At 46.2% G+C, this 21905-nt stretch overlaps 1 protein-coding gene and 1 pseudogene across 1 annotated transcript; both read right to left on the bottom strand.

Annotated features, from left to right (window-relative positions):
- Positions 1 to 1100: 1100 nt before the first annotated feature.
- LOC123134719 (3-ketoacyl-CoA synthase 5-like) lies at positions 1101 to 2924 on the bottom strand (annotated as a pseudogene).
- A 4144-nt stretch (positions 2925 to 7068) lies between these two features.
- LOC123134718 (3-ketoacyl-CoA synthase 5-like) lies at positions 7069 to 8776 on the bottom strand. Its single transcript, XM_044553911.1, has one exon. The coding sequence runs from the start codon at positions 8748 to 8750 to the stop codon at positions 7239 to 7241; it is 1512 nt and encodes a 503-aa protein (XP_044409846.1). The 5' UTR covers positions 8751 to 8776; the 3' UTR covers positions 7069 to 7238.
- Positions 8777 to 21905: the final 13129 nt, after the last annotated feature.

The raw sequence follows: 21905 nt of genomic DNA, 5'->3' as shown, positions 1-21905 counted from the left end.
GTATGTATCCCTATCTATTATGTAATGTTGATGTAATGATATCCACCTTGCAAAAGCGTTTCAATATGCGGGTCTATCCTTGGTGGGACCTTCGAGTTCCTTTTGGATAGGGTCGCATATTGGGCGTGACACGGTGGCAACATCGATCTTAACATAGTGGATACTAGGGATCAGTCCCTAACAAATTGACACGATTACATAACAAATCTCATCTATCTCCATCACCGTTCAGCAAGGCTACACAGGAATTACTCACTTCGGTGGTGAGCATCATGAATTTTTTTATGAAGAATAAATCCATCAATTTCAAGTTGAACTAGTGATATCATCATAATCCTCGATCTCTTAGTCAGGGCGATGACCAAGTTCTATGATAAGAGGCTAAGGTTGTCATGGAATCCCTCGTCAAAGAACAATGTAGAAGGCATGTACTTCAAAGTACTGGTACATGGGATCATTTACCCTATATCAGTGTACCTGCCCACCGTGTGCACTAGCTATCGATGCACAAAGTGGATTTTGTAAGTTTAGGTGTGACACAAGGATCTCATCAACAGAACTACCAAGAAATTAGAAGTTTGGGACACACAATGTAACTAGGTTCAGGACCCCGAGGTTACTAACATCCCACCTTCTTGCTTTTGTGGATCTCTAACTATCTCAATGTAAGATATATTACATGTGTTTATGGTGGCTAACAAGAGCTAAACCCTAATGTTCTTAAATCTTGCAAGCAATCGAGGATTCTCGGTGCAATGTCAATGTACATAGCTTCAAACCACATGATGGTGTTGTTGTTAATATCAAAATTATCTTTTTATTGGGCCTTCGGGTGCTTTGTATATGCGTCCCTTATTGTGGGTTCCAAGTAGTAGAAACTAGGTCGACATCCAACCATCGTATGACAAGGAATTGTCATCCTTATTCTCGATGAATCCAGAGTCCTAGACTCGTGTGATCTTTCATATGCGCCCTGCTTCCACATCTCGAACACCTCTAGATAGAAGATTCTATAATGCCTTTTGTCTTATACACACATGCATTCCGTAGTCTTTTTTGTCTTGTATGGACACACATACTTATACATAATAAGGGTGCACATATTGATAGCCGCCATTGGGGTCCCGTGACTCACATGAGAGGATGTTGTTGTCTTCTAGCAGAGTGAAGGTGTTCCCACCCACGAAACCATCTTTACCTTCCAGGTTTAGAGTGTCGACAACATTGACCGCTGCCACCACGTTCACCTGACATATGCTCGTCTCCATCCACTCATGTATTGAAACCTCTTTTTCGCCACCTCCTTCTGAACCGAGACTAGAAGTGAACCCATGGTCGGACTTGCCACGCCACATGAAGTAGCCTCACGCAACACAATGGATGGACGGTCCACTCTTGTCCCACTAGCTAAAGAGAAGACTAACATATGGATGCCTCTAGAAGGTAATGGGGATGATTCATGACCGGGAGGCCGCTTCGCCTTCCTGCCATCCTTAGGTGAAGATATCGTCCATTCAAGCACTGACCATGTAGAGGTCGAGCAGTAAATGAAGGAACATGGTACATCTAGGAGAGTATTTGTGTTTCTTTAGAAGAGGAGGAAAATCATATTCCTAGTGGGATTATTTATGGTACACACACATCCGGAGACATGCATACCATAGTGCAATGTCTAGAACTTAAGTATAAGCATCACTTATGACAACCACAAATATTGTATGGATGAAGTGAAGCCATTGGTGCATAATGCATATATCGTTCATCCTGATCCATTCCTATTTAAAGACATCTATCGGGTAGCGATGGATGCAATTTGCCCATGCTCTATCAACATTTTGGATCGACCGGATGCACTTCCAAATGGCACTGTTGCACTTGTAACCAGATCCAAACCCAATCATTAAAACTTGGTCTCCCTTCCTCATTCGGCCTTTAGCTTCAATATACGCTAGCTCATACCAGAAGGAGATACTTGATGTATTCCCATACCGGTACAGTGTCATCCTTGATGGCTCGACATGCTCATTTGATAGGTCGAGGCTTCTTTGAACTCCATCGATCACTGCTCGTCCACCAGCATGGATGCAAAAATGATCAAAGGTTTTGCCGAAGTCAGGGATATACACCTCGGTCCTTGCGTTGAATAACTTCCGTGTGATGAAGGAGAATAAAAATGACAATAGTTCTGAGTTTGGAGAACAAGTGGTCCAATTATGGTGAGATTGTCCTTGAGAGCCTTACCAGCAATATCCAAAAGGTCTTTTGATAGATGAATCCCTAGATAACCCTCGTCATCTTCCTGTTGGAATACACAACGGTGGGCATTGTATTTGGCGCCAGTAGACTTCCGAGTGATGTGCAAGAGCTGAAAGCGGGCTTTTGTTCTCGAGGTTGAAAGGAGCACGACAGCACCGCCAGTGCGGAATAATGCATTGGTCACCAAGATCTCATGCTTCCTCCCCATGTAGTACCGTCCAGTTAGGATCTCTGTGGACACCACCAATGCATGTGCACCATAAGGCATCGTTTGCAAGATGTTTATTGCAAGATCTACGCCATTTATCCCTGCGTTGTACCCCATCCCAGAGAGCTGTGCAATCCGGATGTCACCCCGAAGCTTGAATTTTGTCATGATCATGTCAGCAAGGGATGGAGTTGGGTTGAAGAGGCTGCAGTTGACGATGAGTATGTCTAACACATCTGGGTTGAGGCACGTCTTCACTAATAATTCATCACAAATAGTGAATATGACCATTTCTGCCTCATCACGAGTTTTTCTTAGACAGTGGTCAGGAGGAATATACCATGCGCTAGGGGGATAGTAAGTCTCATTACCGAGACCTGATCTCTCAAGCATTCGTTTCATGAAGTGGACAATGTTTTCATTAGAGTTGGAAATAATCGGATGTGTTCGAGGAAGGTGGACATGGGGACACGGTAGTTGCTAGGTCGGAAGCAAGCATAATCGATAAGGTATACAACACGAGGACGGTGGATAAGGTAATGCAAAATTGTGACAGATGATAAGAAGGTTGCCATGAAGAGGTGCACTGGTCGAAGGGTATGGAGCCAGGCAAGAATCTTATTAGGGCTGAATACTACTATAGCTTTGAGTAGTATGGTGGCCATGAGTACCACCATGATTACGGCGAGAATGTTCTTCATGATGAAACGAGATAGTAGTCTTAGGTGGCTAAGATTAAGTGATGAAATAGTGTTGTTTCTTCAAGACTTATGGCTCTATCTTGTGCTGGTTTATGCTTGGAAAATGAGGACGCGGAGGAGCGGAAGCCTGGCATGGGCTTTAAGCATCAGTTGAGGCCACTCCAAGTATTTTGGGTAGTTTACCCCGCAAAAAAAGTACTTTGGATAGTTTGATTGCACTCACATGCATGTCATGTGTTTTTCTTTCTCGAGATTGGTATTTCACATGTTAATTAATTACCATGAGATGATTAAATCATATATGAATGAACAAACAAGCTTACTACACAAGCGTTCGACTAGCTAGCCGGTCACCTGCTTGTGGAAGTACGATCTCACATGATTAGGGGTGATGCGGTCGGACACGTGGCGACCAATGGGAGCAGGGATGTATAGATCAACCTTTGGAGAAGGGATGCACAAAATTATTTTCCTTGGTTGGTACGCGTATGCCCGTGGCAAGCGGAGCTAATGTCGAGCATCCCCCAACATCCACCTACTATCCTTCTCACCACCGCGCATGGAGCTGCTAATGTATAAACATACACCACGGTTCGCACATGTGGCGTCCATGCACGCATGTGCCCTGGTCATGCACAAACATGGGCTACATCTATGTGGTTGTGTGGACGTACTCCATCTCCTCATGTGAAGTCCTTGTACGTCTCGATCGTGTCATAATATCCCGTGTTGGGCACACATTTTAGAGATATATAGCACCCTTCATTCATCGTCGTTGTCACTTGTCATACTATGGCATCAAATGGCCGTGAAGCACTGTGTGGGACATCCCTGGGCAGTCAGGCACTAGACCAGTTCCCTCCATACTCCATCTGTTTCATATGTAGTACATATAGATTTTTTTTAAAAAGTTAAGCCTCACAAACTTTGACCAAGTTTGTGAAGAAAAACATTTACATTTAGAATGCTAAACATATATCATTAGATTCATCATAAGATGTAGTTTCATATTTTATACATTTAGTATTGTAGATAATACATTTAGTATTGTAGATATAAATAGTTTTTTCTCTAAACTTGATCCCATTTTGCAAAATCTGACATAAAAAAAATCTATACGCACTACATTGAGGGAGTACTACATACATACATACATACATACACCCTTTTTTTCTTTTGCGAGGACAAACATGCACTGTTTGTTGATGTTCACAATGGGTGCAGTGGTGCTTCTATGCTATCAAGCGTATGGCAATCCAATTGCACGTCCCTCATATCTCCGCTTTCCAGATAGATCTAGCTCCATAGCAGAAAAACTCAACTTCAACTCAAGAATAATTAAGTTTCTCAACACTAAATAGGGGTCATTTTCTCTCAGCTCAACTTTACAAAAGACATATACCATGGTGCACATCGAGACAGTGTTGACTAATGAACTCGGGACTGCCTACATGCATGGCAACCATGCTAGTCAACCACCGTTCTTGGAAATCAGCAAAGTTTTTGTTTGAGTTTTTGTTCTATAATTTGATATGTTACTTTTTTTTAAAGGAGGAGGACATACCCCCAGCTTCTCCATCGGTTGATGTTGTTAGAGGCTGTTTGGATGGCGCCCGCGCCTGACCTGCCAAATCAGGGCGCGCCAATTATTTGGCGAGAGATTCTGCCGCAGCTGGCTCGCCCAGAAGTTGGCGTAAAAACTGAATAGCTAGCCAAAAAATGGGAGTGGATCTGAAATTTCGGCGGCGATCCAAACACCTGCCCACGTCCTCAGTCAACGCCAAGATTTTGGTAGGGTAGTTGTTGGTAGTGATCCAAACAGACCCTTACATTTTATGGGCCTTGGTCCAATAAATCTTGTGTCTCCGTCCAATTAAATTTCTAAAGAAATAACAAAGGCCCCTTTAGCTTTCATGGCAATTGTGTAAGTTTAATATCACACTGTTAGTGAAGTTAAAAAAACACCAATGTAAAAAGTGAGTTGTTCTACTACACCTTTTCTTTGCAGAAAAGGGGCCACACTGCCCCCATTTTCATTACGAAAATGGAGTTTGGGGTACAGCTAGTTGCAGGTCAATAAGAGAAACACTACAGATCAATACCTCAGACAACGAAAGAGGAGCAAAAGAAAAACCCTACATCCCTGGATATCTAAACAACACCTAAGGATGCTAAACACATAAACTCCCACTAAAGGAGATCAGACCAGCAACATCAGTTCTACAACCTCGACAGTCAGCATATACGACGAGCGCTCGCTCACTCAACCACAGGCTGCGCCGTGTGAATCGAGTTTGTGCTAATGTCATCCACCATGCTAGATGTTGTCATGATGCTAATCTAAATTTAATCTTAAACAAAAATGACCTAATCTCCTAACAGATGCATACAACCACGTAGTATTAATTATTAAAAAAAAATCCTCGCATTGATGCCAATCAAATCGGTTTAAAAAACCGAGGCCATCCACGAAGGACAAGGCTGTATCAACATCTTCAAAACCTGTCAGATTCGATTCGGCAAGCATCGTTGCCGCTGAGAACACGGGAGATTACTGGGATGACTGCACGTCGTTGATCCACGCGGCATCAGCCACTCGCCAGGTCTGTGTCCTCTATGCTTGAGATATCAGACCTCTGCAACCCGCAACTCCACCACCAAACGCGGCCTATGCGCCGCCTAATTGTGCCCATATGTTGTAGGCCTTCTCGGACCCAGATGTTGGCTCGACGCTCCTAAAAGAAGCCCTTCGTGCCGCCACGGAGCAACCACTGCGCTGCACGTGCTCGTTATATCAGCTCAGCCTCCAAAAGCACCACCTAAAGTGGGATCATGCTGAAGGCCCATAACAGCCAGGATTCACCCGAATGACTCCAAGTAGATACTCCCCACGCCGGCATGGATCAACCCCCACGCTGCATGCGCGCGCCTTCGGCACAACCTCCAAATGCATCGTACTTCCCATCTTTGACCCAAAGCCGATGAAGTCAGGCTGGATCAACGCGATAGTGCCCCGTAACTCCACAACACCACATGAGTCTGTCGCCGGCCGTACCAGGCAGACCTCTGCATCGTTTCCTATGATAGATAACATCGACGCTACCTGAGCCGGGGGCATGCCGCCATGTAGAACATCCGTGTATACAATGTGTGAAGCCGGTAGTCAACACACCCCATGCAATGTCCCACTCTCCGTGAAGGAGCCCGAGTCGGTGGAGGTGGCCATTTGGACATGGGTCACCCCCAGAAAGGATGACCAACACACTATTGTACGAGCACCGGCCCCGAATCCATGGATCCCGGCGTCCTCCGGCAAGCCGCACGCTGTCACGACCCAGGTCACGCGCCCACCATGGAAACCCGTTGAATCAGGCCCTATGGAGACGGCCCTGCCGGTGCCGGCAGGTGTTCGTAGCACCCGTCGTGTAGTCTTAAAAAACGAGGGTGAATGGGGTGGCAAGATCAGCGATCTGATTCTTTCTAAGCCATCTTGTGATATGTCACTTGTGCATATCTGATTTTAGTGTAGTTTGAATGTGGCCTGTTATCTATCCTATTTATGATCATCCCTCTGTCACCTACTCCCCCCGTTCACAAATATAAGATGCTTAGATATTCCAATATGTACTACATAGGGAACAAACACACTAACACGTGGATTCACAAAAAGTTAGAACATCTTATATTTATGAACCAAGGGAGAAATGTAAGCTAATATAAAACTTTTTAGATCACTAGATGTAGTACTTTTTAAGCCTCCTAATTTTAGGCATGGGCGTGTGCCCATCACTATATTTGTTACACTAGTTTATTGAACAAGCAGACCAATAATCATATCAGCAACCACATTAATTAGTGTATAACATCTTTGAGAGAAACACAACCAAGGATATACAAATAACATTAGAAGGTAAGAAAAGATTGAGTACTATATTTTCTGCGGTGTACAGGTACAATAATGGAGATGGTACATTATAACAGTGAGGCTTTGCCTTCCCTTGTACTCCCTATTTTTTTTAGAAATCAAAGCGGGTAAAAAAAAAAGAAACAAAGCATCCTTTTGTTAGCCCGTTTCAAGTGTCTCTCAACTGCTTATTGTTGTGACCTGCCATCCGTGTATTGCCGGTGCTTGTTTTGGGGGACTTGATCTGGACTGGATAGCGGTGGATGCACCCTGCCCATGGTCCATTGGTGTTGGGAGCTGGAGCGATGCACTTCCACACCACACTATTGCATTTGAATCCTGATCCAAAGCCGATCATCCATACACGATCACCGCGATGCATATGGCCCTTGGCCTCAATGTATGCTAGCTCATACCAAGTTGAGCTGCTGGATGTGTTTCCGAAGCGATGCAGGGTCATCCTCGACGGCTCAACATGCTCGTTGGACAAGCTGAGGTTGCGTTGAACCTCATCGATGACTGCAGTCCCACCCGCGTGTATGCAAAAATGCTCAATGGCTGTGAGGAAGTTGGGTATGTACACTTTAGAACGCCCGCTTGACAGCTTTTGTGCCACGAAGGACATTGCAAACAAAAGTTTTTCTGAGATTGGGAGGATGATGGGTGCAAGGGTGGTGATGTTGGCTTTGAGAGTTCGGCCGGCAGCGGCGATAAGGTCCTTGGAGAGATTGACACCCGTGTGCCCCTTGTCATCCTCCTCCCGATGAATGCACTTGTACGAGTTGTCATCCGCAGCGGTGAGCGTACGCACGACAGACATGAGCTGCAGTCGGGCTTTGGCGGTGGACGTGGACAGTAGCACCGCTGCTCCGCCCATGCGGAACAGGCAAAACGGCAGAAGCATGGCTCGCTCATTCCCATCATAAAGGAGGGGGGATAGAGTTTCCGTAGATACCACCAACGCTCGTGCGCCTCGGCGCGCGGTCTGTAGAAGGTTCCTCGCAGCCTCAACCGATATCAGCCCAGCGCTGCACCCCATTCCAGATAGGTGCACACTGCGGATGTCGCCTCGTAGCTTGTACTTGTTTATTATCATATCAATGAAGGATGGTGTGGGATTGAAGCCGCTGCAATTGACGACTAATATGTCGATAGTGTCAGGACAGACGTTTGTCTTGGAAAATAATTCGTCAATGGCTGAGAAGACCACGAGCTCAGCCTCTTCGCGGGCGGCCTCTAATGTTAAGTACTTCTTCCATGGGATATAGTGGACTGGTGTGGGCAAGCAGGTCTCCTCGCCGAGCCCTGAGCTCTCAAGAAGCCGCGACATGAAACGAATGCTCCGCTCGTTGAGCGTAGTCGATTGGCGTGCGCACTCCAAGAATGCGGAAAAGGGGACGCGGTTCAGATGAGTGCCATGGAAGCAGGCGTAGTCGACGAGGCACACCTTCCGTGGCTGTGATAATAGATACATGGTAACTGCAGAGGCTGGGAGGAAGCATGACAAGAAGAGGTATGCAGGTGTAAGGGCTCTGAGCCGACCCAGGATCTCATCTGGTCCGAGCCTTGCTACCAAAACAATAGTGGCTGCCGCTATTGGTACGGTCACCACGGATAGGAAGTTGTCTACTACAAACTTGAAGAGAAATTTGAGGTTCTTCCAAATTCCTGATGAACTCATGCTGCCAAAGCGCAAACATGTGGTTCTATCTGTGTGCGTGTGAGTGTTGTGAATGTGAAGATAGACTTGTCTTACATATAACAACTGGTTTTATTGCTACCAACTACCAACTAATTGTGCAAATGAAATGTGTCCATTAATACGGTGGAGCGTTAACAATCACATGTTTTTTATATATCACCGAACTAAACATATTGTGCCAAATAGCCCAAACAGACATTAAGATACCCAAACCATTCTGATAACGTGTAACATGATACTTGGATTTTTTTTTCCTCGGCCGATATTTGATATTTCTGATAACGGGAACTCTTGCTAGAAAGGTGTAACACAACAGGACCATGTGGTTGTGAGGCCAAACTGGTGCCCCTGGGCTTCTTTTAGTTCTTCTTGTACCACCACTGATGAATGATGAGAGCTCGTCAGTGATGCTTTTTTGTCAACATTGACGGGCATCCAGTGGAGGGGTTTAAGCGCCCTTCACTGAAGAACTATTCTGTACTAGTTACAACGACAACGGCTAGGGCTATTGGCACAGTTACCATCTCTAGAAAGTTGTTCACGCTGATCTTGTTCACATATTTGAGGTGGCCTGCGCGCACCTGTGTTTGTGTTTCTGGGCGTGCACGGGAGAGGCTGTAGGGATAGAATATGGCTGGTGCCCGGTACCGCGGTCCCATATACAGACGGGGAAGTTCAAACCAACTGATTTATTTGTTATCAACCAATCCATGTGTTTTTTATGGATCATTCCTTTGACACTTCAACAAACTAAGCATGTCATGTGTTTCTTTGTCTGAACTATATCACATTTTTCAATCTGCGAATTCCGAACCTGCCTTGGCAAAATTAATGGGGCAGTAGTATGGTGGCAGCTTATCTATGATAGTCATTTTTTTCGAATTAAGGGATCCCCAATTTCATTTCTCGAAGAGAATGTTCCCTGCAGGACTGTTCCAGAATTATGATACATATCCAAAACAAAAGGACAGACACAAAGACCGAATAATTCTGACTACTTTATAAAGCCGTCTAGGGAAGTTTTTACATTCCACCATCACAATAAGCAGAGCAAAAAGCCTACATGAAGGCATTTTTCTACTAAAAACGGTCTTCCCTTCATCAGGCAAGCTGCAGAACCCTTCTTTCTACTAATCAGCTGCAACTCGCAACAGCATTGTTGCACCTCTGCTTGTATGCCTCGTAGTTCTTTTCACTTATACTATGGATTTCAACAACAACAACAAAGCCTTTAGTCCCAAATAAGTTGGGGTAGGCTAGAGGTGAAACCCATAAGATCTCGCAACCAACTCATGGCTCTGGCACATGGATAGCAAGCTTCCACGCACCCCTGTCCATAGCTAGCTCTTTGTCGATACTCCAATCCTTCAGGTCTCTCTTAACGGACTCCTCCCATGTCAAAATCGGTTGACCCCGCCCTCTCTTGACATTCTCCGCACGCTTTAGCCGTCCGCTATGCACTGGAGCTTCTGGAGGCCTGCGCTGAATATGCCCAAACCATCTCAAACGATGTTGGACAAGCTTCTCCTCAATTGGTGCTACCCCAACTCTATCTCGTATATCATCATTCCGGACTCGATCCTTCCTCGTGTGGCCACACATCCATCTCAACATACGCATCTCCGCCACACCTAACTGTTGAACATGTCGCCTTTTAGTCGGCCAACACTCCGCGCCATACAACATTGCGGGTCGAACCGCCGTCCTGTAGAACTTGCCTTTTAGCTTTTGTGGCACTCTCTTGTCACAGAGAATGCCAGAAGCTTGGCGCCACTTCATCCATCCGGCTTTGATTCGATGGTTCACATCTTCATTAATTTATAACATTTTCAACAGTAAATTAATTTATAACATTTTCATTTTTCTCTATCATCTTTTAGCCAACAAAAATGCGTAGCAAAAATATAGACCAAGACTAAGCTTATTATCAAAAACATGGTGAAAATTTAAGACTAACATATATAACCTTGGATGGACACAGATTGCATAAAGTACTGTCTCTATTCACTTTTATACGACGTTGTAGACAATTCAGGCAGCGCGCAAAACAGTTCAATGTCAGCTGTCTGAAATGTCTTACAAAAAAGATCGGAGGGGGTATTAAAAAAGAAGTACATATCGATCATCCAGATCACTGCTTAAAATGAAATAAATGTAAATTCAAACTCAATTTTTTAAAAGAAGATAGAGAGAGAAACGATTACGAATGACCTCACCGCGTACTCAAAACTGAAGCCCTGTGAACTGAACCACCTTTTGCTAGACTGTGCGGTGGGGATGCTCCAATGCCAAGCCAGTCACCAGATTAGAATAAAATTTCTAGCACTTGTTAAAATTATTGGAACCTGTGTAATAGTACTTGCTATGTTCTGCCCTGAGATTGATATAAAAAGAACAGTATTCAACTTATTAGCCATAGTTCAGAAGCAGTGTTTGACAGGCTTGCTACATATTTGTATGTCTGTCTTCCAAGCAAGCACATCAAAAGTTGATCCCTGTTGAAATTTTTCTTTAGCTGCTGTCAAGGTTGATCGATCACATGCCAAATGAAACAGGCAGCCACACGGATTCACCAGAGAGAGGACTCTAGCTAGATAAAGGAAGAGCTGATAAAGCAAGAGCTAGATAAAGCAAGCACTACCCAAGTCTGACAAGTATTCACAAGTTTACGACAAAAGAAACAAAAGTCGTGTCTAACAAACTGCCCTCGCGTGTTCTTTTGTGTACATACCCTCTGCAGTATATTTAAGGACGTCAAAAGTTCATTCTCAATTGAAATCTCAACAAAAAGCCCCAGCTGATTTAGGTTGCAAAGGTTACACCAATTCAACAGCAACATTTCTCCTTTAGCTGCTGACATGGTTGATTGATCACATGCCAAATTAAACAGGCAGCCACACAGATATATATGCACTAGAAAGAGTATTCTAGGCAAAGCAAGAGTTGATATGATTCATACATGACTTACTGAAGTTGTGTCTACGGTCGACATAGTGTACAAGATACTCGTCAAGGTTGTAGGGTCTGGCATCCGGAGTATAACCCTGTGTCATATCATAGACGAACTTGTGCTTGGCTGCAACCCTCCTGTGGTTCTTCTTCTTGTTGATATGATAGATGCTGAACCCATAAGATTGTTGATGACGGCAGCCCAGGTATACTGAGTCGGCAGAAATGGAGGGGAATGTCTCCGTGGAGATGTGCAAGCAGTGCGTCAGGCCGACAAACACCGCGTTCTGACCAAGGCTCCTGACGGAGACCAGCCTCCTGCCGGCGATGTCCACCTCCAACAGCTCAATGCGGCTGGTGATGCCGTCCACTGTGAATAGCTCCTTTCGATTGTATGCCTCAACGCCGCCGAACCGCTCCATGCCTCTCCAGTACCGCACCATCAGCATCCTCCCACCGGTGCCACGGACCAGGAGCGAGATAATGTGATTGAGCCAAATGTAGTCTTTCTCGGCAAAGCAGCGCTGGTCAACCACCTCCAGCAGCCGAGGTAGCGGCTGCAGCTCAAGAAGGTAGACCGAACCCTCTGGCGAGCTGATGTAGCAGCGTCCTCCCAGGGACAGCAATGTGCGGAATAGTACCTTGCGATGACTGTCGTACATGGGGTGGGAGATCTGGCCTGGGCTGACCAGCGTCCAGTGCGCATCGCTGGGTTTGGCGAAGATGATGGTGGCTACACCGGCTCTCAGGCAGAGCACGAGTGTGGGCGGGGAGGTGGAGTCATCAAAACATGCGCCATTGATCACCCTCGGAAGTCGGAACAACGCGGAGGGGATTCTGCAACAACTTCGGGATGTAACGTTCACTATAGGGGGGAACGGCGACAACGATGTTGGAGACGGCTGGGAACTCGGTGACGGTGTTGGTGAGTGGGTCGAGGAGGTGAATGGCCTTGGTGGGCTTGTGGAAGAGGAAGAGGAGGCCGTCGGCGGCGCCGATGTGGCAGTGGGTGGAGAGCGCCGGGAGGTGGACGCCGAGAGATGCCGCAGTGGCCAGGTTGAGGAGGCGGCGGTGGGGCTCGGCCTCGTGGTTCATTGAGAGCACCATCCAGTTGCGGGGGCGGAAGCGGCTGTCCAGGAGGCCTGCTGTGCGCGGGTTGGCGGTGAGTCCGCGCCATGGCCTGCACACAGTGCGGAAGCGGAGATACTCTGCCACGTCGAGGGAGAGCAGCCGGCCGGAGATCTCCTCGACGAGGTCTAGAGGAAGCAGGTTGGCCCAATCCCTCCATTCCTCCGGTCCGAAGTGGACCTGACGACGCGCTTCTGTCGTCTTTATCGCCGATGATTCATCCGTTGCGCCAAGATTGGCCAGTCGATCGCGCTCGGATGATTCTTCCATGAGGCAGAGCCGCCGGCGCCGCGCTCGTGTCATCATCCCGTGAGATCCGTCGCCATCGGATCCCGCAGCCACGGGAGCGACGGCGAGGCTCCGGCGCAGCGACCGTGGCCTCGTCATCGTAGCGGCCTGGTGTGGTCGGGACTCGGGAGGCGGGGCGCAGGTTTGGCGGCGGCGGCGGAGACAGGGAGGAGGGAGGCAAATATGCGGGCGGGAGTCGGGCGTCGCGAGTGCCTGCGGGCTTCTTCAGTTGAAAAATGCGGCCCATGGACTACAACACTGCCGAAGTATAGCTTTTAGGTTTTTTAAATTGAAACAAACGCTCTTTTGATGATGCTTGGGTAGCTTTTCATTTTTGAGAGTATGCCAATGGCAGTACCGTATTTTTATAGAAGGCAGAATAATATGTACAAGAGCCCTGACGAGATGCGAACAAATCGTAAGGAGAACCCACACAACGCCTAGGCCCTAATAACTAAGACTACTCTCTCGCGAAAGGGTCTAAAGCACCAACTCTGCCTAGTGCGGCTTTCCTCCAATCATCTTCTCATCTAGGATCTTTGTCTTAAGTTGCGTAGCCGATCTTTGCCTCGATACATTGTTGAATACTCGTGCATTGCGCTGCTTCCATAGGGCCCAAGCAATTAGAATCGTGATGGAGTCGAACCCTCTTCTCAGCTTGCCATTGAAGCGCATCCTTTGGTCTAGCCACCATTGCAAGAAGGTGACATCTGTAGATGGGATTTGAATGTTGAGCCTCCATTCGTTGAAGCACAAGTGCCACACTTCTCTCGCATAACCACAATGTGCAAGGATGTGGTCGGGATTGTCCTCGTCTTGCAGGCACGTGTAGCAGGCCGAAGGCGTGTCTTGGAGACCATGTCGAGCTCAACGGTCAGAAGTCCAAAGACGGTATTGGCTAGCAAGCCACATGAAGATTTTGCACTTGAGCGATGCCCAACTTCGCCAAATGCAGCCTGTGGTGGGTTTTTTGACTTGCCCCATGCAAAGCCACTTGTATGTGGCACTTGCATTGTAACTTCCTGAAGCGTGACAAGGCCAAATGAATTGGTCAGGCTCCTCCGAATTCCTCTCAACGGTGTTGATGGCTTGGCATAGCGAGTAGACTTGCATGTGGCCCAAGAAAGAGAGCTCCCCTTGCACATCATGCGTCCAGGCATTATCATTGAGCGCATCTCTGAAGATCTCCTATTTTTGTTCCTTGTGTTGAGCATCTCGTGAAGTAGCATGGCGATGTCAGTGACCGCAGCTCCATGAATCCAACGATCCTTCCAAAAGAGGACTTTGGGCTTGGGTAGCTTCTCATAAGGACATGCATGATACTCGATGATTCCTCTTTTCATATTGAAAGGATGTAACTCTCGTTTCAAATGAATAAATTGTGGGTTTGATTGTGAAAAAGAAAGATATGCTTGTTACCGCGTCTAATTCTCGGGAAAACATGCATTGGCTAGTGTTTGGGTATAAGCCAAGTGCCCTTTTCCTGTACTCGGCTTGGACCTTTTTAAGCCGAGTACAATCCACAAAAAAACATGGCAACTACAGGGCCCTCAATATATATCGGACTAACCTATGTACAGCTCAAAAAACCATCGTCGACGTCTTACAAGGAGCACTTGACATATGCCCAAAACGACATTCACCTTATAATCGGTGCTTGACAAAGTAACAGTCACGTGATATTCTCACAACACTTGACAACCCGTGACAGTGGGCGCTATAAGCCCATCACAATCTAATGACATCACTACCAGACTCGGCCCCAGGGGCCGTCGGCATAGCCCTGACTGGCTGTCGGGACAGGCCTATGCCGACGGCCCCCGTCGGCATAGGGCCGTCGGCAACATATCCGTCGGCGTAGTCAGGGAGGCCATCGGCATAGAAAGGCCGTCGGCATCGGCCCTATCCCGACGGTGTTCGTACATCTATGCCGACGGCCCTGACCGTCGGCGACGTTATCGCCTAATGGCGGCCGACGTCAAGTGCTGACCAACGGCTGCTCGCCACGTGGCACGTCTATGCCGACGGTCTAGCCGTCGGCATATACGTGCCACATGGCGAGCAGTCGTCACTCCTGGGGCAGGGCTATGCCGACGGCCTAGCCGTCGGCTTAGTTGGAAACTACGCCGACGTCTAAGCCGTCGGCATAGCCCTGCCCCAGGAGCTCCCAGTGGCTGACACGTGGCACCTATGCTGATGCCCTAGCCGTCGGCTTAGTTCCAAACTAAGCCGAAGGCTAGGCCGTCGGCATAGGTGCCACGTGTCAGCCACTGGGAGCTCACGCCAGCTCTATGCCGACGGCCTAGCCGTCGGCATAGTTTGTGTCTGTTTTTTTTCTTTTTTCTGTTTTTTTCAGCTCAATTCATTTGAATATATACATCATATATGAGAATCATACAAAAATATATGCATCACATAACAATAAGGAAAAGCATCACACAACAAATTCATCAACACACATCATAAGAAGCATCCCAAAGCATAAACATATAAGTATCATCACCACCAAGCATATAAGAATCTCACGAAGAACAATAGGAAACATCAAAAGCATATAAGTATCATCACCACCAAGACCGCCACAATGTGACCTGAAGGCTTAAGCGCCAGGACGTCGAGCACCGCGGAGGTCGTCAGCGCGAAGACAGCCGAAGCCCAGGTCGTCACTGCTAGTGGCAGTGCTACCGCCAAGACTGCCTCCACCTCCGTGGATCGGAGTGGTCGGGCTCCGTGACTCGGGAGTGCTGCGAAGACAACCGCCAACGGTTGATCCACCGGTTCCCTGGATGTTGAAAAGACATATTAACGAGATATATGACTGTGTTGAAAGGCATGATATGCTTTGGGTGACTAGATTGGGGATAAACTAACCGGCGAGGGGCTAGCCTTCTGTGCCACAAACTCCTCAAAGGTCAGCAGTGTTGGTTGTGCTGGAGGACCCTCTGCTGCTGGCCATTGAGGACACCTGTCGGCCGCCATTTCCTGAAAAGTGTGCTACATCTGGCGATCCCTCTGCTGATGGTATGCATAAAGGCTCTCGTGCCACACCATGGTCTCTTGGCGTGTGTACTCCAGGTAGGGCTACGGTATGACATGATGGAACTCATAAAACTACTAAATGCGGAAAATAAAGTGAGCAATGAAGATAAGAGGGAAAATACTTACAGATTGTCGCTCCTGAAAGAGGGACTGTGACGGTGCACTCGTCATTGGCGTGCTCGTGCGCTGGCTCAGGCTCGGGTCGATCTGACGGAGCTGTGTGTAGGATATAGTAGGAGTGATCACAGCATCGAGAACCGCCTCGCGACTGTGCTCCTTTGGCCCCATGCCCACCACCACCCTATCGTCCAGATCCACCGCAATGGGGTCAGGTGTGTCAGGATGTAACTTCAGATACCCATCGGAGTAGGCCTTCTTCCTCTGTGCGGTCTTCTTGTCGTAGTACTTGGGCTCGCCAGGCTTGGAGTCCTTCCGCGTATGGGCGATCTCCCAGGCCTCCATGGGTGAGAGCGGCCGCTTCAGTTTCTCCTCCTGCACCACCAAACAGAGGTTAGTCATACATAAGATAGTGATGGTAAATAGAAGAAGAAGAATGTTTAATGGGGTTAGTCATACATTAAGTGCCTTGTGGAGAAAATGGTTTCGGTTTCCCTGAGCATGTACTCCCTCCTTCCCTCGGTTAGCCTTGTTTTTGATTCTCGTAGCCGCCCAGGCTCCAGCCTCATCACACCAAAGATCCACCAATGTCGCCCATGACTCGTCTTTTCCATAACACCAATTTGGACACACCTACATAATGAAAGCATAATGGCATGTCAACACGAAACGGTGAAATGTACCACAAGGTAATGAAAGCATAATGAAAAATCTTCGGGACAATTACACTTCTCCCCCTACCTTGAGCCACCACCTGGGATTTGCCCCTAGTTTTCAGATATGCTAAAAATACCCCTCTTCTGTTTGTGGCCCTTATAGAAATCCCCCTCCGGGTCGTTTCCGTCGGGTCAATGGTCTTTGACCGGTAACTTGGCGTCTGTTGGACATTTTGGCCCCAGGTTCTTACACGTGGGCGCGTATCAAAACGTTATCCACTCGCTCACTCTCTCTTCTCCCTCACGACACACCTCTTCTCCCGCTCCCCTCTTGGTGACCGAAACCCTAACCCTAGGTCACCCTAAATCCCTCATCGGCGGTCCAGTAGCTACGGCGGATTTGTAGGACTGCGGGCGTCGGGATGCGGTGGGAGTGGAGGTGATTATCCACCGTCTATTTCCCTCTGCTATGGCGCTGAAGGAGGCGGTGTCGACGATGGCGGCTGCCGGTGATTGTGGTGGTGCCAAAGAACCATCCAGGCAGACAACGCAGATGACAGGAATGTAAATTCCAGCAGGGTAAGTTTCTTGTCCCAAGTTTATTTGAATCTTGACCTGGATCTGTGTTCTGTTATTGTACATAGATTTACCCCAATTGAATGCGCTCTTAGTGGTTACTACATGCTTTTATCGTAGGATGAAACCAAAGAGAGCTTTTCGTCTCAACTATAGAATGGAGACCACTATCATAGGCAATGGTGGCACAAAAGGAGCCGGTACAGGCTTCACATTTCCTTTTGTGGTGGACAAAACATCAACATTTGTCCAATTTAGAGGTGCTATAAGTGATAAATATACATGGGGTATTTTTGATGCTGTAGAATTTAGATATTGGGACATGAAGAATACTGTATGGGTTCCAATTCAAAATGATGATGAGTTAGGGGTTATGTTTGCCACAAATGCTGAGAGCAATTCAGTGCAGCTGGAAATTAATGTCATACAAAGGAAAAGAGGGGAAACAGAGAGCAGAGTAGCAAGATCTACACCCAATCCTTCACATCCTAGAAGCAATCAAACTAGTAGAAGGAAAGCAGCATCTAGTAGAAGGAAAGCAACAGCTACTAGTTCACAGTCTCAAAGGTGTGTATCTATAGGAAGGAAATCCAGCAGCTGCAACTTCAGAGCCTGATAGCAGTCAGGCTAGAAGAGGAAATGGAACTCACAGCACAGTACAACAACTAGGAACCCACAGTGCCAACTTGCCTAGTCAACCATGTCCTGAGTATAGCAAAGCAACAACATATCCAATCATAGAAGAGGAATTTCCTGATGAAGTTCCCACAAACGATGAGAATGAAAGAATGCACCCAGAGTTTGTTGTTAGGAAACCACCTAATGAGGATGATGGTGAAGATTACATTCCACCCCCATAATTTGAGGGGACAGACTCTGATGAAAGAGAGGAGGACATGGACATGGGATATTCTGAGACAGAGGATGAGGGTAGGCCTGATGTGCAGTATAACAAAGATGATCCTTCTTTAGCAGAAGGAACTATATTTTCATATGTTATAGATTGTAGGAATGCACTTGCCACCTTTTCAATCAAGACCCAGAGTGAATTTATAATTGACAAGAGTGAGCCCAGTAGACTAACTGTTCACTGTGCTTACAAAAGGTGTAAGTGGAGGATGCATGCCTCCAGAATGAGAAATAGCACACTTTTTCAGGTAATACACTGTAGGACTAATGTAGTTAGTGTAAATAATAACTTTCCTTAGTAATAATTGTGCATTCATAATTGTATGGACTGTTGCTGACTATTACTTGCTGGAGGTCAAAGTGAACAAGACAGCTCACATATGCCCAAGTGTTACAAGGAGGCAAAGGCTCAGGTCTGCAAAGAGTAGGTGGGTGGCAGATGCTGTGAAGAACTGGGTGAGGGAGAACTTAAATATTTTAGTGCCAACTCTGCAGACAGACTTGAAAAAGAAGTATGGGGTACAACTCCCTTACATGAGAGTTTTTTATGGTAAGCAAATGGCACTGGATAACATCTATGGTAAATGGACTGATTCATTCCAACTCTTGTATACTTTCAAAGCTGAAGTAGAAAAGGCATCTCCTGGTAGTGTGGTTAATATTGATAGACACATTATAGAGTTTAAACTCATGGACAGAAAAGGTACAAAGAGTGCTTTAGGAGAGTTTTTGTATCATTTAAGGCCTCTTGGCAAGGTTTTCTAGCTGCTTGTAGACCATATCTAGCAGTAGATGCAACATCATTAAATGGAAGGTATAGAGGACAGCTTGTTAGTGCTTGTGTTGTAGATGCATGCAACTGGATCTTTCCAGTTGCATATGGAGTGCTAGAGACAGAGAACATTGAGAGTTGGACTTGGTTTTCCCAGAACTTGAAAGACCTAATAGGCCATCCTGAGGGATTGGTTATTCACACTGATGCCTACAAGGGACTTGAGTCAGCTGTAGAAGATGTGTTCCCAGGTGTAGAGCACAGGGAATGCATGAGGCATCTTGCAGCTAATTTTAGTAAAAAGTTTAGAGGAAAATTCTTTGATGAAAACTTGTGGCCCTGTTCTTTGACCTACAGCTTGAAAAAGCACAAGTACCATCTCACTCAGTTGTACAACAAGCAAGGTGTGCAAGAGTACATAGAGGAGCACCACACTAAGTTATGGGCAAGGGCTCTTTTCAATGAAACTTGCAAGCTATTAACAATAATCTTGCAGAGTCTTTTAATTCAAAGATTAGAAAGTGGAAAGGGCTACACATTGTTGATCTGCTTGACAGAATAAGACAATACATAATGGAGAAATTTGACATTAGGCAAAGCATTGTTGTAGCAACATATGTTGGTCATGTAATAATTTCAAAAGTTATGAAAATGTTGCTTGGAAAATCAAAGGGGTTGGACATGACTGTAGTGAAAAGAAGTACACATGAGGCAGAGGTCACTGAAGTTGACAGAGAAAAGAGGGAGTGGATATATCCTGTAGACTTGAAAGCTAACACTTGTAGCTAAAGAAAGTGGCAAATTACAGGCCAACCTTGCATACATGCACTATACTTCCTTACATCAATGAGAGGTCCAGCTAGTGAGATTGACCAGTATGTGCACCCATATTACTCAGTACAAATGTTCAATGCAACATATGCGGACAACTTGCATGCAATGGAGGGGAAGCAACAGTGGGATGTAGTTGATCCTGGGTTCAAACTGTGTGCTCCAGTTCAAAATAGGCCCCCTGGTAGACCTAGAAAGATCAGGATTAGGGCAAAGTCAGAAGGAAAAGGACTTGGGGGCGGAGAAAGAAATGCCCTAGATGTGGCAGACTTGGTCACCATGGCAATAAGTGCAAAGAGTCAGTTGACCTAGCTTTTGGAGAAGAGGATGAGCACTGGGGTGCTGACAATGCACCTGAACACAATGATGTACTATCTTATACAGATGAACCTGCAGCAACAAATGAGGATGATGCAGTAGAAGAAACAGAAGCACAAGCAGATCTTGAAGATGATGCACCAGTTCATGTAACTGATGCACCAACTGTAGCAAGTTCTGCAGGAACTACTATGAGGTAACCTGCTATTATAACTACAACCGATTGATTTATCTAACAAATTACTTCATTATTAACTAATAAAACCTTGTGTTGTTACTTTTCAGCCCAAGGAAAAATTACAAAAGGCCAGCAGAGAGAGGTGACAACCCTCTTTCACCAAAGAAGTAGTCGAAAGGCGATTCTGTAACTGGAAGCAACCAGCTTAGCAGGTTTGCCTCTCCTAAGAAGGTGCCAGCTAATGCTAGGAGCACTAGGAGAAAGTCCAGGCTCTCTTCTAATCCTACATGCAACACTAGGAGCAAGAGGGGAAACTTGTTGTGAACACTGTGTGATCATGTCATTTGAGTCATGTTCGAACTATGTAGCAAAAGCTTTGAACCATCTGTTTGTTTGAACTATTTAGTTGATGTTGCTGTGTGAACATATGTAATGGATCATGTTGTCTCATGTTGCTGTGTGAACCTATGTAATGGATCATGTTGTCTCATGTTACTGTTGTCATACCTTGTTGTCGATGTTGGCATTTTGTTGGTATTATTTGGAATTGATCTTGGTCATAACTTGTTGTTGTTCATCATTGATGTTGATCCTATTATACATTGTTGGGATTTTGAGTGACCACAATGATGCATTATCATGGATCATTGATTTTGTCGATCACTTCCTCTGGCACGTTTTACTTGTTGCTCAAATGGATGTCGATCATGTTTCGTTGGGACCATTTGATCGACAAGTAATATGGATTGGAGAGGTACAAACAAAAACAATAAGACAGAGAGAGATCACAAGATCCAACTGATGCTTTTCAATTACTTTGTCTTTCCAAAAGATGCATAGCATCAAAGTTACACAACCAGGAACTACTCACACCATAAAAAAGTTGACAACATCAAGCTAATTTCTACTCAGTGCCAAACTAGCTTGTTCTCACTGACTAATATGCATTCTTTGAACCAAACAAATATGATAGAATGCATATGCCAACAATTATCATGAAAAATGCCCATGTTTCCATCTGATCATGCTTCTTCTGCAACTGTAACTTTAACTTCTTCTTTTTCTCTCTGAGATGTGTCACCCTCTTCTCTAAACGATGAGATTTGAGCCAACTTGCTTTTAGTCCATCATGTAGTGTCTCAAATGCACGCCCCACAAGATCTGGAGGAGGAGGGTCAACCCACACAACCCATTCACATTCATCAGGAAGCTGCAACATCAAAATATCGTCAAAATGCGATCTTGGCATCAATTTGTTGCAAAGCAGATACAATCTACCAAATTACATCCAGTAGGCATCCAAGAAAACATCTCCCCGTGCTTGCCCCTCCCCAGGCGACAGGCGAGCGGGAATGAGCCCGTGCCCCGGGCAC

This window comes from Triticum aestivum, chromosome 6B (assembly GCF_018294505.1).
Source record: "Triticum aestivum cultivar Chinese Spring chromosome 6B, IWGSC CS RefSeq v2.1, whole genome shotgun sequence".
Classification (NCBI taxonomy): Eukaryota; Viridiplantae; Streptophyta; class Magnoliopsida; order Poales; family Poaceae; genus Triticum; species Triticum aestivum.
The sequence above is the reverse complement of the archived record's forward strand: the minus strand, read 5'-3'. Positions and strand labels throughout refer to the sequence as shown.